This window comes from Vombatus ursinus, unplaced genomic scaffold (genome assembly GCF_900497805.2).
Source record: "Vombatus ursinus unplaced genomic scaffold, bare-nosed wombat genome assembly UNPS02014826.1, whole genome shotgun sequence".
NCBI classification, from domain to species: Eukaryota; Metazoa; Chordata; class Mammalia; order Diprotodontia; family Vombatidae; genus Vombatus; species Vombatus ursinus.
In genome coordinates, this window is record NW_020954604.1 from 10,947,329 (window position 1) to 10,964,954 (window position 17,626).

Here is a 17,626-nt window from a genome sequence, read left to right on the forward strand (position 1 = left end):
GACGTCTGGGCTCTGGGCAGAGCAGTGGAGATATGGGCTGCTAACATGAGATCACAAAGAAGAGGTATGCTAAGAAGTATTTCATGGCCCACCAAAGCAGGCATCTTGGATGGAAATATTCTTAGAACACCATACACCTATACTTATATTTAAATTACATTTGACAGTTTTCTTTAAAAGAACCTCATGTATTCCATTAAAAATAAGGAAATGGAAGCACAAGATAGCAAAGTGAATAGCCCAGGGTCACACAAACAAGTGTCAGATGCAAGATTCTAACCTAGGCCTCACAATTCCAAGTCTATTAGATCACATTGTATGCCTGGTTAGTTATACAATGACAGTATCACCAGCCCAACACCAGCAATAGAAGAACCATTTATTCACAAAGCCTGCTCCAAACTCAAGATTTATACTAACCAGATTTAATTTCAGAGGCAAAATTGCTTTCTTTGTATCATATTGCATAAGAGTTTCATCTAGGAAATCTCAAAAATTGTTTGTGTATAAGTCTCTTCATATGTAGGGAAATAAGAGTCCTCAGATCCCATTTGCTATTCAGGGTAACAATGCATATGTCCATTGTAGGACAGTCTTTGTTTCAACCCACAGAAAATGTAGAAAACACATTAAGGACTCAAAGTAGCTTTGAATCGGTATGGTTCTCCCTTTCTGTTGAGTTCTACTTTTCTCCAGGGTCTTACAATTGTCTGGATTCATTGCACTGCCCTGTGGCACTGCCCTTTGCCTGCTGGCCCCCTCTCACAAGGAAAATGACTTGGGGTTACTAGTGAGTCAATTTTCCAATATTCCGGTGGGTCCCACTTTCATCCCAGAGACTGATACAGGCATCCTCCCTTATGGTGCTATCCTCAGGGCTTGAGCTCCTTCTAGGAAGATAAGGAATTTGGAGTTGCTAGAGAGGCCCCTGCTTCCCCACCCACAGCTTTCCAGTGAGTTCCACTTCCCCAGGCACCCATAGAGGCTTCCAATCCTATGGTACCGCCCGGAGGACTTGGATTCCCCAGGAAAAGAGACAAGTTTGGGGCTGTTGGAATAGCAGCTCCCTTTCCCATCAGACCTGCACTGCTAAAAGAACACATGGTGACATTGGAAGAAAAGAAGCGGAAGCCACTGAGTCTGGCTGGAGCTGCCACGGGAGCCATGACCAATCCTACCCCAACCAGTGTGAGCTTGCCTGCCAAAAGAACATGGAAAGTAAAGCAAGTGGGGTAAGGGAAAATGTCAGCATGAAGGGGCGCTCTGCCGCTGCCCAACAGCAGAGTTCAGAGATCACACAACAGAAGCAGAAAAAAGCCAATGAGAAGAAAAAAACCAAGTAACTCCATGGCTTGTGCCCATCTCTTTTGCTTATTGTTGGTATGCCTGGAGCCAGTTCTTTCACACTTGGGGCTACACAGGGGCTGATGTTTACAGTGAGTGCCCTCTGTATGTCCTTCCTCCCCAGGCAGCCTCCGAGGCATTCCTGGGGAAGAGGGGGCTTTTATTCCAGTAGGGCTTACCCCAGAGCATTAAAGGTAGCTTTATAATTAAAAAAAGAAAACCATAGTAATCAAGTTCCGGGCTTTTGCTCCCAATATCATGGCTCAGATACCCCTGTTACTCCTTTAGTTTTGGAGCATCAGTTGGTGCTTTAGCCTTTTCTCTCTTGAAAGGGTGAATGAAAAAACATTTACGTGCTTATGGATACAAATAAAAAGGCAGATGTGCATGCTGGTTCTCAAGTAGCTCACATTCTAACAGAGGATACAGCCTACACAGAAAGTTTCCACTGCAAGTCATATGGAAAAGTCCTGTGATCTGCAGGGTGTAAGCAGCAAAGCAAATCATCATGTATCTTTAATGTCATTTCCACTGACAAAATCAGTTTCTGATGTTGAATCATTTGATGATGGTTCAAGGACTTTCTTTGGTGGTGAGAACTTTCTTTTCTGGATCTAAAGTTGCTTTGGCTACAGCACCTCTAGAGGCAATGGACAGGCAGCATCTCCACAGGGGCCAATTCCCAGGATGATGGTGGTGGTGGTTGCCCTGGCAACTGAACTTGGGGTCTAGGGTGAACTGCTACTTCTGGAGTTCTTTGGCTCACCTGCCAGCAGGTGGCAGTGGGTAAGCAGAGAGGAAGGTGGACCTCTTTGGCGATTGCCCCCTTAGTGATGGTAATGGGGATCAGGCTGGAAATAGAACTAGTGGTTGATGCAAAAGCATGACACTGTGCAGGAATTCCCTTTCTCTTTCCTGTTGAGGATCATGATGACCAGAAACTCTTCCCTACTTAACCCCCAAGGCTTGAGGTTTAGGTATTTGATACTCTTGCAAGAAGCTAGAATTCAGGAATTCTCACTCTTTCTTTTTTTTAAATCTTTTTTTTTTTATTAATTTATTTTGATTTATCAACGATCACTTCCATAAGCTTTTGAGTTTAAAATTTTTCTCCCCCTCCTTCCCCAAGATGGCTCACAATCTGATATAGGCTATACATATATATTCCTATTAAACATATTTTCACATTAGTCATGTTGTAAAGAAGAATTAGAACCAATAGGAGGAACCACAAGAAAGAAGAAACAAAACAAAACAGAGGGAAAAAAAGAGCCAATAGTATGCTTTGATCTGCATTCAAACTCCATAGTTCTTTCTCTGGATGTGGATAGCATTTTCCATCAGAAGACCCTTGGGTATGTCTTAGATCCTTGCATTGCTGAGAAGGGCTAAGTCTATCAAAGTTAGTCATTGAATAACGTGGCTGTTACTGTGTACAATGTTCTCCTGGTTCTGCTCACTTCACTCAGCATCAGTCCATACAAGTCTTTCCAGGTTTTTCTGAAGTCAGCCTGCTCATCATTTCTTTTTTTTTTCTTTTTGGTGAGGCAATCGGGGTTAAGTGACTTGCCCAGGGTCACACAGCTAGTAAGTGTCAAGTGTCTGAGGTCAGATTTGAACTCAGGTCCTCCTTACTCCAAGGCTGGAGCTCTATCCACTGTACCACCTAGCTGCCCCTCATCATTTCTTACAGCACAATAGTATTCCATTACATTCATATACCACAACTTGTTCAGCCATTCCCCAATTGATGGGCATCCCCTCAATTTCCAATTCTTGGCCACCACAAAAAGGAGCTGCTATAAATATTTTTGTACAAGTTGGTCCTTTTCCCATTTGTATGATCTCTTTGGGATACAGTCCTAGAAGTGCTATTGCTGGGTCAAAGGGTATGCACATTTTTATAGCCCTTTGGGCATAGAGGAACTCTCACTCTTGAGACCACAATAACTCCTCACTCCACAGCTGCTCCACAGTTGAGAGCATGAGAGCATGTGCAACTCATTCACAGCTTTTCCAGGGTGAGGTCCAAGGAAAAATATGCCACCCCGCTCCCAACTATCTCTAGGGCCAAGGTGGGTGTCTGGAGTGGGGTACTGGGAAGGCATGCCAATGTGCAGGTGCCCCCCACTAACCAAAGTCCATTCTCAAGTAGATCTCTGACCTGTACTCAGAAAACGAAAAGAGAGAAAAAGAAAGGGTGTGATTAAAGAATCATTTTAAAAGCTGGCACAAAGGGTGGTTCCTCCTCCAATGATATGTCCATCTACTAAGTGTTAACAGACATAGGATCATAGACCTAGTTCTAAAGTGGTTAGAGCCAACTAATTCATCCTTGTCATAGCCTCCATGAGACAGCCAGGTGATATATACCCATCTCTTCCATAGTTAGTTCAAATCACAAGTCCAAAACAAATGCTTGCCAAGTTGGTCAGGGGTATTCCTTGATCAATACCCTTGAAAATTTTATTGTTATCTTTTGTTTTCACATCATAGGAATTTCTGGATATAGGACCTCCCCCACTCTAAATTGCTTCCCTAAGCATTAGATCCTCACTTGTAATAAAGAAAAACAATTAAGCAAAAACAACTGGTACAGTCTGTCTTCTCTCCATACTCTGTGATCAAGTGACAGTGGCACCCTTGCTATTTCTCACACAAAACACTCCATCTCTTGACTCTGGGCATTTTCACTGACTGTCCCCCATGCCTCAAACTCTCCTTCCTCGTCTCTACCTCCTGGCTTCCATCAAATCTCAATTAAAGTCCCATTTTCTGCAAGAAGCCCTTCTTAGTCTTTAATCTTAGTGCTTTCCCTCTGAGATCATCTCCAATTTATTTTGTAATTTAACTGATTTGCATGTTGTCTCCTCTATTAGACTGTAAGCTCCCTGAGGACAGGAACTGTCTTTTGCCTTTCTTTGTATCCTTGGAACTTCGCATAGTGCCTGGCATATGATAATAGGTACTTAATAAATATTATTGACTTGACATGACCTGGCTACGTGATATTATGCCCTGTGGTTTCCTACTTCTCTTGTGAGAAGAGGAAAGTATGTTACTTTGTCTGTTCTCTAGGGCAAAAATTGGTTATCTATTCAGAGTTCAACTTTCTCTTAATGTTCATTTTGTTTACGTTATTTTGGTCATTGTTCTGGTTCTGTTCACTGTATCAGTTCATACAAGTAATACACATTTCTCTGAATTCTTCATATTGGTAATTTCTTACTTCACATTCTATTTCATTCACATTTGTAATTTGTCCCGCTAAAGTCATGGAGCAGCGACTTTGATTGCAATCATCTCCTCCCACCACCACAAAAAAAAAAAATGCTGCTATGAATGCTGGAGTATATACTGGACCTTTCTTTTTTTTATCTTTCGAGTCTTTGAGGTTTATGCCAATAATGGGATTACAGCCTATTCCTTTGAAGAATGTTTACAGTGACAAATTCTTGTCCTTTATAGATGGATTTGATTATTGGAAACAGCTGAAATTCATTTGGAGTCAGGCCTGGTGAGTAATGCCATATTTGGACAAAAATAAGCCTATGAAGAGCTAATTCTTGTTTTCTTAGGTGGCTCCGAAATGGTTTCTGAAAGCAGTTCCAAATGAGGAGATCCAAAGATATTCTAAGCATCACTGCAGTTGCCTGCAGAGGCAATGCTCTTTGCTTAGCTACAGAATGCGCCTTAACTTATTTCCCTGCTTCTAGTCTTTCCTCTATCCATTGACATTAGGGACTTGACATTAGGGACCTTGCTGTGTTGGAGTGAGTTTCCCATCCACACATGTTCCTCATATGCAAGCCCCTTAGTGGTGATCTCTGTACTTGCTTACTCTCCTCAGTGATGGTGTGTATGTCTCTGGGACTGTATGGTTTATGGAGGAAACATTCTATTATAAATCTCCTTCCTATATTAGTGCAGTAAATGCCTTTGCTTTGACTTAATCATGTCCTTTGGCGGACTACTGAAAGGTAAATATATCAGTGGGGGTCTGTGAGCTGTAGTTTTAGTAATGTGGATTCACAGAGCAACCTAAGGGATACCTATCTGCCAGTGGAGCCACTCTATGAGTGTGATTTACAAGGGGAGAAGACGCTGAGTTATTTCAAATGAAGTAACAACAGGCTAATTTGCACAGTTAAAACTCATCACCTTCCCTTATAGTGCTATTTGTAACAAAATGTATATTTTAAAGGTAAACTCCATTAGCAATTTGGAAATATGCCCCAAAGGCTATAAAACTGTGCATACCCTTTGACCCAGCATACTAGGTCTATATCCCAAAGATATATATATATATATATATGTATATGTATATACACACACACACACATATATATATATATTTAAAGGGCTTATGTGTTCAAAAATATTTATAGTAGTTCTTTTTGTGATGGTGGTAAAGAACCGGAAATTGAGGGGATGCCCAGCAATTGGGAAATGACGGAACAAGTTGTGATATATGATTGTGATGGAATACTATTGTTCTACAAGAAATGATGAATAGGCAGATTTCAGAAAAACCTGGGAAGCCTTACATGACCAAATATAAAGTGAAGTGAGAAGAACCAGGAGAACATTGTACACAGTAACAACAATATTGTATGATGATCAACTGTGAATGATTTAGCTATTCTCAAGCAATACAATGGTCTAGATACAATACAATACAATACAATTGTCTCAGACGATTCTAAAGGACCCATGATGAAAAATGCTATCTACCTCCAGAGAAAGAACTGATGGAGTCTGAATGAAGATCAAAGCATACTTTTTAAAAACTTTCTTTATTTTTTTATTTATTTTTTAGTCTGTTTTCTTTCACAACATGACTAATATGGAAATATTTTTGCATAACTACACATGTATAACCTGTATCAAATTACTTACCTTCTTAATGAAGAGGGTGGGAAAGGAGAGAGAAAATTTGGAACTCAAAATTAAAAAAAACCCAAATGTTAAAAATTATTACATGTAATTGAAAAATCAAATAACATATTTGGGGGGGAAGTAACTCCATTAGGAAATGTGTAATTATTCTACACTTTTAAATTTAATATGACAAATGTGATCATTCTGTGAGCAGACAAACTTATGCACCAAGCAAATATTTGCTATTAAATATTTCTGTAATATTATCAATGACAGAATCATAGATCTACAGGTATCGACCCAGAAAGGACAAAGATTTGTCACTGCTAAGATTAATCAAAAGAGTGGGCTACAATGCAAAGAGTTGCAGTGGACAGAATGTTGGGCCTGGAGTCAGGAAGACCTGAGTTCAAATCTGACCTCATACACTTTGTAGCTGCATGATCCTGGGCAAGTCACTTAAGTTTGCCTCAGTTCCCTCATCTGTAAAATGGGGATAATAACAGCACCTACCTTGTTATGAGGATCAAACGAGATAACACTTGTAAAGTGCTTAGCACAGCACGTGTTAGGTACTTAATAAATGCTTATTCCCTTCCTCTTCTCTTCTGATGTAGTCCAACATTGTTTTCTGTTCTGACCAGAAACTCTGAGGGCCTTCCGCTCCCAGATTTAAATTTTTGTGATAACAAACGAAGCCATCTTTTGTCTCAGTTCTTACCTAGTCCTTAGTCATTGAATGGGCATTGACTCAGACAAACTGAGACCTGACAAAGACCTTAATACAGAAAGGCCAAGGCCACCCACTGCATCCGGGGCCATCACCAGACATCTTGACCTTTGTCTTGTCCCTGGACTTCAATGACTGTGGAGGAGGGAGTGAGGCTGATGACTTTGTGCAGCTCTGCCTCACTTAAATCCAATTCATTCACCAGTTAAGACATCACCTTGGTGATGTCATTGGTCCTCTTGGAGACCAAAGGTCCAGCAACAACAGTGAGGAGTGAACTGAAGCCAGGGTTGTGGACTGATTTACTCAAAAAGGCAATTAAACATCAGATGCAGGGTGCTTCTCCCTCTGTGGATGTCCAGCACCACTCCTCCATGCCTGAGTCAAGGTTTGTTTGTTTGTTTGTTTTTGTGAGGCAATCAGGGTTAAATGACCTGCCTACATCACACAGCTAGTAAGTGTCAGGTGTCTGAGGTCAGTTTTGAATTCAGGTCCTCCTGACTCCAGAGTCAGTATTCTATCCGTTGCTCCATGGATAGAACGCCATGGAGCACCATCTAGCTGCCCCAAGTCAAAGGTCTTTATGAATTGCTGTGGAAGAAAAAAAAATCATCAGGTGACCCCCTCCCTGAATTTAACTAGGTTGATCCTCAAATGACAGACACACAATCTGTCAATGAGACCAGTAGATCTCTAATAATCAATTTAGAAGGAGGAAGATAATTTTAAGCACTTGAAATTCTTTTCCGCCCCGGTCTATAAAACATTGATCTATTTTTATATTTCACTATTTGGGTTTTTGTCTTAGTTTGTTTTCTTGTTGTAGAATTCTTGTCCTCTTGGCAGGAGACAAGGGAACACAGCCCTGTGTGAGGAGGAAACAGATGCTAGGATGCTGTGAAGCTGCTGTCGGTAGGTTTCTCAGAAGCTCAGGTCCCGGGGTGGGGGGGAGACAAGACGAGGCTTTGGAGGAGCTCCCCTGGTTTAACTGGCATCAGGAAAGGAAGCTCATCATCTGGTATTTTCCTATTTTTATTAATTACCTTACCATATAGGTGCTAGGGCAGTTGTGTGGTACAGTGGATAGAGCTTCAGTCAGGAATACTTGAGTTCAAATCCAGCCTCATATATTTACTAGCTGTGTGATCCTGAGTAAGTCACTTAACCTTGTCTGCCTCAGTCTCCTCATCTGTAAAATGAGCTGGAGAAGGAAATGGCAACCCACTTGGGTATCTTGCCAAGGAAACCCCAAATGCAGTCATGAAGAGTAGGATGCAACTGAAAAATGACTGAAAGACAACAACAACATGTAGGTGCTAAGTTCAATTGCTTCTCTGCTGCAGAAAGAGTACAAGTGTTCTCAGCCCTCTGAATTTTAGAACCCTGGAACAAAGCCCCAGTTGCTTTGCCCTAGTTATGGCTCTGGAGATCAATGCATTTCCAGCTTCGTGACATCTAACAAAGGTTGTGCTCTGCTCATAGTGGATTCAGGAACTCTAAGGCATCTCCTGGCCAAGATGAGGCATTAGAGGAGAGCTCTAGTATGGGCTTTTTGAATAGGCATATTTTATTCCTAAACTAAGAGACGTTTAGGGTTGTTACTCTTCGAAAGTTGGGTAGATCCAGGATCTTACAGGAGAAGGTGCTCCCACCACCAAGGCAGAGAGATTACAATGCCTCCATGTTTTCTCATTCCATGTGATTCTTGTCCAAGTCCTTCCATAAATGCTCCTTAAAGGATTGACACAATTTACTGGAGGCCTTCTACTGTTTTGTGCATATAAGTACAGTACTCAGGCTGTCTGTCATTCCTGGGTCTCCCCATTCACTAGCCTACCTCGTTTTCCAGTCCTAAATGTTCTTGATGAATATGTTTCATGGCACTTCTTACGTGCAAGTCATCATTAATAATATGCCACAGCCTTCTTATACCCACCCTGAGTATTTCCATTGCCCTTTGGAGGCACCCACAATTTTGAATCTTCAGAGATTGTGGGTGTTCCATGATTCACAGCCAAATGGCACTACCAGAGAACTAATGTTGAAAAGATGGGCTGTTTTCCTATTAAATTCCAGGTCCATATTAAGCATTATGAATATTAAAGAAACTACCAATAGCTTGACAGACATTAAGTACTTGCTATGCGTAAGACATTGTACTAGGGCTGCAAAGACAAAAACAACACATTCCCTGCCCTCACAGAGATTCTGTTCAGACCTTATGAACTAATACAGCAGTTCTCAAAGTATGGACTGTGGACTCCTGGGAATTCCAGAGATTCTTTAAGAGGGTCCATGAGGTAAAAAATATTTTCAGAATAATACTGATATTATTTTCCTATTAAAATACCCCTCCCTTTTCCAACTTCATATTTGTGTGTGGCTAGATTTTTTTCATACACTTCATCTACAATAACATATTGCAACAGATTGAATGCAAAAGTAGGTATGATGGTTCAGTAGATAGAGCCCCACCCCTGGAGTCAGGAGGACCTGAGTTCAAATCTGACCTCAGACACTTAACACTTACTAGCTGTGTGACTCTGGGCAAATCACTTAACCCCAATTGCCTCACACCCCCCCCCCCAAAAAAAAGAAGAAGAAGAAGTAGATATGAGAATCCAGCTGTCTTCTATTAAGCTAAACATTAGATTTCAGAAATATGTAAAACAATGTCACTATTATCACTATTTTTTTGTTTTGGAAAATATACTTATTTTTCCTCAAAATGTTATTTATATTAATATGTAATGGGTTTATTGTTATTTTAAATGAATTGATAAATAAAATGTTATCAGTTTTAATTTCTAATAGAGTAAATATTGATAGACATAATCCAAATGAAGAAAGCTCTTTGAGGTCTTCAATAATTTTTATGTCTATAAAGGCCTCCTGAGACAAAATTTGGGAACTGCCTGAATTAGTGTAAGGAACTCTCAGTAAGGAAACTCCCTTTGCCTAAGATGTGCAATTGATAATCTTAGATGTTAAGAGACTTGCCCAGGGTCCCACAGCAAGTATGTGTCAGGGTCAGGGACTTGATCCCAGTTCTTCCTGACTCAGGGGTCAGGTTTCTATCCACTAATAATAATAATAACAAACATTTATTTTTTTTAAATAACTAACATTTAAATGGTGTTTATTATGTGTCAGGCATTTTACAATTATTATCTCGTTTGATCCTCAAAAAGCCTGGGAGGTAGATTATTATCCCCACTTCACATAGGGCAAAACTGAGGCAAACATGTTAAGTGACTTGCCCAGAGTCATACAGCTACGAAGTGTCTCAGGTCACCTTTGAACTTATCTTCCTGTTTTACTGGTATTGCAGATATTTCTATACACACACACTTTTCTCTCCACGTCTTCAAAATTCCAGGTAGATTCTCATCCTGGTAGTCCAGATTCCTCCTGGGTACAGGGTCCACACCCTCCACACTGATGAGCTGCTCCTCAGCCTGCCTGGAGGGGAGTATTACACTGGTGTCCCAGCCTCAGGGAGGGAAGCTTTTACAGAACCCTCACACCACCTCTGAACCTCGACTTGATGTCCATCACCTCCAGCAACCTCTATCCCTCCCACCTCAAGAAAATTCACATTCCGGCATGTCAGTAAAGAAGCCCAGAGTCTCCAGGTAGAGGAGGCTAAAACTCCCAACAGCCAATAGTAACTGAGACACAGCAGCCAATGCCCAATGAGGACGGGGAGTGCAGCAGTGGGCGGGGAGGGAAGGGAGCCCGAGTGGGTTTAAGTCGCAGGCGCCTGGAGCCGCGGAGCCCAGAGCAGCTCTGCAACGGGAGGGAGCCATGAGCTGGACTTGCCCGCGGTGCCAGCAGCCTGTGTTCTTTGGTGAGGCCAGGGGAGTCTGGGAGAGACCCAGGGATGGGTTTAGGGGAGATGCTGGAACCAAAGTTTGAAGAAGTTTAGAAAATTTGAGGGAGACTCTGGGAGTGAGTTTTGGGGAGTTCTTGGAATGGAGAGAATTTGGGGGATACCTTGGGAGGCAGCTTGTGGAGGAAATCCTGCATATAAAGAAGTTATGGAAGACTCTGGTAACCAAGTTTTGGGGATATCTTGGGAGCAAAGTATGGAGGAGACCATGAGTTATACATAGGAGGGACTGTGGGATGAAAATTTGGTGAAGACACTGGGAGGGGTTATTTGGGGAGGCAATTGTAGGAAGTAATTTAGGATATGATAGATCCCGGGAGGTCCCAGGACCTGAGGAAAGGAAAGGGGATGGGAAAGGATATGAGGCCCCAGGATTTCCACTCCTTTGCGGTTGGTACTGTATGATATCCCTGGCTGACTGGGTAGGGGCTGGAGTAGGGGATCTATCTCTTATCCCTAACCCCCATTGCCTGGAGTAGACTCCCAGGAATGGGGCTGGGACCCTGGAGGCCCTCTTTACTTCTTCTTGGGTTAATTGGCCCTAAGATTGGGTATCAGGAGCTGGCAAAGCTGCAAAATATTGGGCCCACTGTAAGGGGAAGTGTTTAGGTAGAGTGGGAGAATGAGGAGTGGTCTCTACCAAGTCCCCTAAGACTCCTCAAGGGCTGAGGAAGAAAGGGCTAATGAGAACATTCTCTTCTACAACACCCATCTGTCCCCTTTCATCACATTACTAACGTCCCCGAGGGGCTGAGCTGCAAACCGAGATCCTAACACTCCACTGTCCACTCTGTTCCTTCACATAGCTGAAAAGGTGAGCTCCCTGGGTCAGAACTGGCACCGATTCTGCCTGAAATGTGAGCGCTGCCACAATGTCCTAGCTGCAGGTGGACATGCTGAGGTGAGGCCCCTATTGGGAGTGTGGGAGAAGAGAAGGGAGGGGAGGAGAGAGAAGCTGGTATGACCCAAATGGGTAGAGAGATAAGCATAAGGGCTGTCCAGATTATCAGCCCTGAATGCCCTGCCTGGCTGTTCTTTCTGTGCCTGGATCGTGTCTCTGTTATGTGACTGCCCTTAGCTCCCTCCCTTGTCCCTAAGTCAATCTCTCCCTAAGGCACACAGTGAATAGAGCACTGGGCCTAGAGTCAGGAAAACCTGAGTTCAAATCTAGCCTTAGAAACTTACTAGCTGCATGCCCTGGGCAAGTCACATGACCACTCTTTGCCTCAGTTTCCTTATCTATAAAATGAGGACTATAATAGCACCTACCTCACAGAGTTGTCATGAGGATCAATAAGATAATAATTGTAAAGCTCTTAGTACAGTATCTGGCACATAGTAAACACGATATAAATGTTTTATTGTTGTCATTGTAGTTATGGCATTTCCCCCATACCTCCAACCCAGTTCTAGCTCCTCCAGCCCCTAAGAACTTTTTAATCGTTTGCCATTTCCCATGCCACACCCTCTCACCACCTAGCATCAACTTTGACAACAGGGAAGCTCAGCTTCACCCCTATTTAATTTTAAATCCTGGTCCAGGAGTTGAGTTAGAAGGAGGGCTGGTAGGGAGGGAAGGTTAAATGGAACTTCTGGTCTTCTGATCATTGATGTTCTCCTTTCACAGTTGGTCATGAGTCAGCCCAGTGCCCAGCTGGCCCTGGGTGAACCCCCAAATGGTACCTGCCCAGGCCAGTCATATTTGGGAGCAGATAAATTCCCTTTCCTTTTCTATTAATTGTAGGATCCAGGCCAGATTGGAAGGGATAGAGTGATCAGCATCTTCCAATTATAAGTCATAATACTCTTTGGGTATTATGGAGAACAGGTGCTCCCTGACTCCCTAGACAGCTTTAGATTATGGAGGTGGCAGTCCAGAGAGGATCGGGGCTTTAGGACCCTAAACTGGAGTCGATTGTGCCTTTCCCTCAGCTGGAAAATAAGGGACATGGGGTGGAGGTGGGAGTCTCCTGCGAATTCTCCATAGGATCTCTGCAGTGACTTCACCACTTTTTCCAATTCCTGCTTTCTCCCTGAATTCAGCATAATGGAAAGCCATATTGTCACAAACCATGTTATGCAGTTCTCTTTGGACCCCAGGGTAAGTGCCTGTCCCCACAAGGGATGGAGGGAGGGAAGGAAAGCAGTAGAGTGCAGTGTCTCATCCTGACCTGAAAAGAGGGGATATGATGAGATGGTCCTGAGAACTGGAGCCATGGGTTTGGGAAGGGGCAGGGAGCAGCTCCTAGAAAGGACATTGGGGCTGGGCAAGGGGCATCTTCTGAGGATACTTGGACACCCCCATTCTCACCCCCTACTCTCTTCTTCCTTTCTGTTCTGGGTTTCAGGAATCAAAATTGGTGGGGTGGGCACCTACATCGAAGATCTTCCCCGTCCTCCAACTACCATCACCACCATGCCCTTGACTGCTGGCAGCTTTAGTCCACCTAGGAGCAGGACAGGCCTCCCTCAGGCCAAGAGGGCAAGGAGGAGTAAGTGCCCTTTTGGAGTAAGTGGAGTATATAGCATCAGAAAAACTTTACCCCTAACTCAGCTTCTTGCCCCTTCTGGGGTAGCAGGGAGTTCAGAATTACTGGGAAAGGAGGTTTTCCACTCCAATACCCTCATCACCCACCCTCATCTCTGGGGTCAGAAATAATAGCAATATTTGTGCCACCTCCTGTCATATTTTCCAAAGACATGGTTGGAGCTCAACTCTGACATATTGGCTGTGTGGTCTTGGGCAAATCTCTCTATGCTCTGGGCAACTCTCTTAAGACCAGCAGCATGAAATTCAAATACAAAACAGATCCCTGTGGCCCTCATATTGACTTAGGAAACCATAGGTTGACATTTTGTATGCTGTATTATATTTTTGTTTATTTTATTAAACATTTCTCAATTACATTTTAATCTGATTGGAGCTGTCAGAGTTTGATACCTCTGCTCTAAGGCTGTAAGAGGGTTGGGCTGGAAGGTGCTGACCTGAATTGGCAGAGGGAGTTTGCTCACTTTGGAGTTCCTTTTACCAATGAGATCACAAATCCATTCCCAGTCTCTCTCATTGGGTACTTATGCCAGTTCTGTGAGGTGGACAGGGTGATTTCTCTGCTCTCATGGCATCTGTTTCCAGTTCTGATCTCCCCACCCCCGAAATGTCATCCTATATTTCCAACTGACTGCTGGACAACTCCTCATAGATGTCCCATTGGCATCTTAACACGTCCTAAACAGAAACTAGTATGTTTTGACCTAAATCTCCCCTTCCCTCCATCCTTCCCCCCTCTTCAGCTTCCCTATTTCCATTGAGAATGCCTTCCTTCTGCTCACCCAGCTTTACAACCTTGGAGCGCTTTGATTTTTCCCTTTCCTTTACTTGCCCCATGTGCCATGAGTCATCAAATCTTATTGATTCCATCTTCAAAGCAACTGTCAAATTCATCCCCTTCTCTCTATTCTGATGGCCTCTGGCTCAGGCTTCTCATCTCTCATTCCTTACCTCACTATTATTGTAAAAGCCACCCTGACTGTAGTCTCTCTCTTTGACCATCCATCTATCCATCCCAAAGCTGCCAAAATTATCTGCCAAAGAAACAATACTGAGGGCTCCATTTCCTGCCCAGAAATGTTCAGGGGCTTCCTGTTATCCCTGTGTCTTCTCCTATTGTAAGAGAAAACACAAAATTCCTCAGCAGGGGATTTAAACCCCACCCCTATATAGTCCCAACCTACCGTTCCTGCCTAATCCCCTTCACATACTCTATGTCACAGCTGAGGGATGGGAGCCCCAGTTGTGGGCAGAATATATCCCAGAAAGAAGAGAAGAGGGCCTTCAGAGACACACCTGGAAGACTTCCCGTGTGCAATATATATTTATTATAATAATATTTATTTTATTTTATATATTTATAGAATATATGTTTTCTATTTATAATAATGTACTATTTATCTTACAAAGTTATTTTATGTTTCTATATAATACGTACATATTATATATGTTGTATTTGTTATAATATGTATTTATATGTTAATTTTATTTCTATATTTCTACATAATGTATATATATTATATAATTATTATAATATATTATTAATCATCTGTGTGTGGCACACTTCAAGGCAGTGGGAAGAATCAAATTAGTGCATAGCAGAGAGAGTTGGAAACTTTACTTTGTATTATAGATCTGCTTCTTAGTATCTGTGTGACCTTGGACAGGTCATTTCTCTTGTAAGGTCTTCAGTTTCCTCATTCCTAAGCTCCCACTCAGTTTATGAATGAGGAAACTGAGGTGTAGAGAGGTTAAAGTGGACTTGACTAAGGTCACACAGCTATTCAGTGGCTAATCTGGGATAAAACCCAGGTCACTCAGTCCAGTGCTATGGAAAGATGTGGCAATAGTGATCTTTGTCTTTTAACTTCTTCTCCCCTTCTTCTCTTTGCCTGTGTATGGAGTTTTGATGTGGGAATACGTGCACGGCCCCGTCTTTTTGTCCCCTCTGCCTCCACTCCCTGCCGTTCCTCCCCAGCCCAAATCGGCAGTGACACCATGTTCTTCAACACCTGACACCACTTGCCCTGAGCCCCAGCTCCAATGTCCAGCTCAAGTTTCTTGCGGATTGAATTGCTGCTGATTGGGGCCAGGCAGGCGGGCGAGAGGGGGTTGGCACCTTGGCATCGAAGAGGAGGATGACCAGGGCCCCTGATGGATAGGAAGGAGGGTGGGTGAGGGGATGATATTGAGATATAGGATGTGTGTGTGTGTGTGTGTGTGTGTGTGTGGCAGGAAGATGGGATGATGGAGTAGGACACTTCATGGGTGGGTCAGGCCCCTGCTTTCCACCCCTTGAACTTGGGCTCTTAATGGAGAGAAGCACTAGCCCCTTCAGCAGACCATCCCTTTGCCCAGCTCCAGTGATGATGAGAAAGGGCTTTGGGCAGATTGCTTCCAGCCCCAGGCCCAGCCAAAGTCTTTTGTTTCCTAAGGCCCAACACAGGTGAAGACATATGCTGGAGAGACATCTCTGTGTCCTGGCTGTGGGAACCCTGTTTACTTTGGTGAGTTCAGGTAGGAGTAGGGGGTCAGAGGCAGATCTGGGCCATTGGGATGGGCAGGAATGGGGTTGGGAGAGACTGCATGAGAGTGGGAGGGGGGATCAGAGCCCTCCTCCTCCTGTTACTCCTGCCCAGGCACAGGGAACAACCCCTTAGCCATCCTCTGGGTACCATGACCTCTCTTTCTACTAGCTGAGAAAGTGATGTCCCTGGGCAGGAACTGGCATCGGCCCTGTCTCCGATGCCAGCGCTGCCGTAAGACCCTAACAGCAGGGAGCCATGCGGAGGTAAGCCAAGGGATTAATGCAGGTGGGACAGTGAGAGCCATGGGAAGATTGGGAGTCAGAAACAGGCAAAGTTGGGGGAGGGGTCTCAGAGTTCTCCTAGAACCTCAGAGCCACAGAACATGAGAGACAATTATCTAGTCCCACCCCTTCATCTCATAGATGGGGAAACTGAGGCTCAGAAAAGGTAGATGATTTGACTGAAGCTGTAGGTAACCTCTGAAGGGGAAAGAAGGAGGAGTGGGAGCAGGGGAGACTCAGGAAGCTGGAGAGAGCCCTGGAAGAAAAGTGGAGACTAGGTGGGGCAGAAGAATTTAGAGTAGGACTAAACCAAATTCCCGCTGTGTTCCCAGCATGATGGTTTCCCGTACTGCCACATCCCTTGCTACGGATACCTGTTTGGGCCCAAAGGTGGGAGCCCCGACCCCAGAAATCCCCATGCTGATATGCATTTCATTTGCATAGCTTATGCATGATTTGCATGTAGTTCCCTTGTATATTAAAATGCCTACTCCTTCGTGTACGCCCACTTCTCCCCAGTCCCCTACCCTCTCCCTTCCTTACTGCCCTCCTTTCCCTTCTCTCCTACTGTCTCCTTAGTTCCCTTCCCTCTTGCACTTATACCTCCTCCCTCTTCCCTTTTCCCCCAGTGTCTCTCCCCCCCAGTGCCTTTGGTGACTCTACTCTTTTACCCCTCCAGGTGTGAACATTGGTGACGTGGGCTGCTACATCTATGACTCCATAGAGTTGAAATCTGATTGAGAAGCTAACAGAAGAATGTGTTTTCCCTGTCCTGGGTCCCTCCTAGGCTCTCTCCATCTCCCAGGTTGAACAAGAGGGTCAGAGATTTCCATCCTTTCAGATTGGACAGGGGTCAGTGTTCCAGGTAGCCTCCAGGCTTCATTCCCCATTCCCCATCCTGGTTGCTGGCTTACACTTATCCCCATAGCACCTGCCATGCATCTGATGATGTAGGGATGAGAGGTGGTAGTACAGGAAGAGGGAGAGGATGCCCTTCCTCTTCCTGTGAAACTCAGCATGTTCCCTAGACCTTGGCTTCAGAAAAGCCCAAGTTCACGAGGAAGAATTGGGGAGAAGGGGAATCATGCCGGGGCTGCCCTGGTGGCAGTGCCATCCCCTCCCTTCAGTGACATCAAGGAATGGCCACCTTTCTCTCTAGGCGTCCCTGTGCTTCTACCTTCTCCCTCCCCTTCCTTGAAATTCACCCAATAAAAGAGTCTGCTCTTTTAATCTCAGCTTTCCCTTCTCTTGGCATTAGGCCTGGGAATCTGGGGCACAGGGTGGGGCATAGCAGGGGAGGACTGGCTGGGAAGAGGGGAATAGAGAGAAGCCTACTGAGTGTTCCTCCTTAGGGATGGAGTGTGAGGCAGTCACATTAGTAGGGCAGTTCCAGGCGGCAGCATCCATGGAGAGGAGGTAGCC

The 17,626-nt window shown here is 44.0% G+C and overlaps 2 protein-coding genes across 2 annotated transcripts in view; both read left to right on the forward strand.

Annotated features, from left to right (window-relative positions):
• ZNF318 (zinc finger protein 318) overlaps window positions 1-7,843 on the forward strand; it is a 71,744-nt gene extending 63,901 nt beyond the window's left edge. The window contains exons 9-10 of the transcript XR_003566991.1: window positions 4,813-4,861; window positions 7,782-7,843. The gene's annotated coding sequence lies outside the window, so the exon portion shown is untranslated. The remainder of the gene's footprint in view (window positions 1-4,812; window positions 4,862-7,781) is intronic.
• A 2,894-nt stretch (window positions 7,844-10,737) lies between these two features.
• CRIP3 (cysteine rich protein 3) lies at window positions 10,738-17,434 on the forward strand. The gene is made up of 8 exons (XM_027838308.1): window positions 10,738-10,805; window positions 11,654-11,748; window positions 12,891-12,948; window positions 13,196-13,339; window positions 15,831-15,902; window positions 16,092-16,186; window positions 16,537-16,594; window positions 16,884-17,434. The coding sequence occupies exons 1-8, from the start codon at window positions 10,763-10,765 to the stop codon at window positions 16,943-16,945; spliced, it is 627 nt and encodes a 208-aa protein (XP_027694109.1). The 5' UTR covers window positions 10,738-10,762; the 3' UTR covers window positions 16,946-17,434.
• Window positions 17,435-17,626: the final 192 nt, after the last annotated feature.

Coding starts and splice junctions, on each gene's coding strand:
- CRIP3 (XM_027838308.1), top strand. CDS start 10,763: ATGAGCTGGACTTGCCCGCGGTGCCAGCAGCCTGTGTTCTTTG. Junction 10,806..11,653: donor CCAGCAGCCTGTGTTCTTTG/GTGAGGCCAGGG, acceptor TCCTTCACATAG/CTGAAAAGGTGAGCTCCCTG. Junction 16,187..16,536: donor CAGCAGGGAGCCATGCGGAG/GTAAGCCAAGGG, acceptor CTGTGTTCCCAG/CATGATGGTTTCCCGTACTG.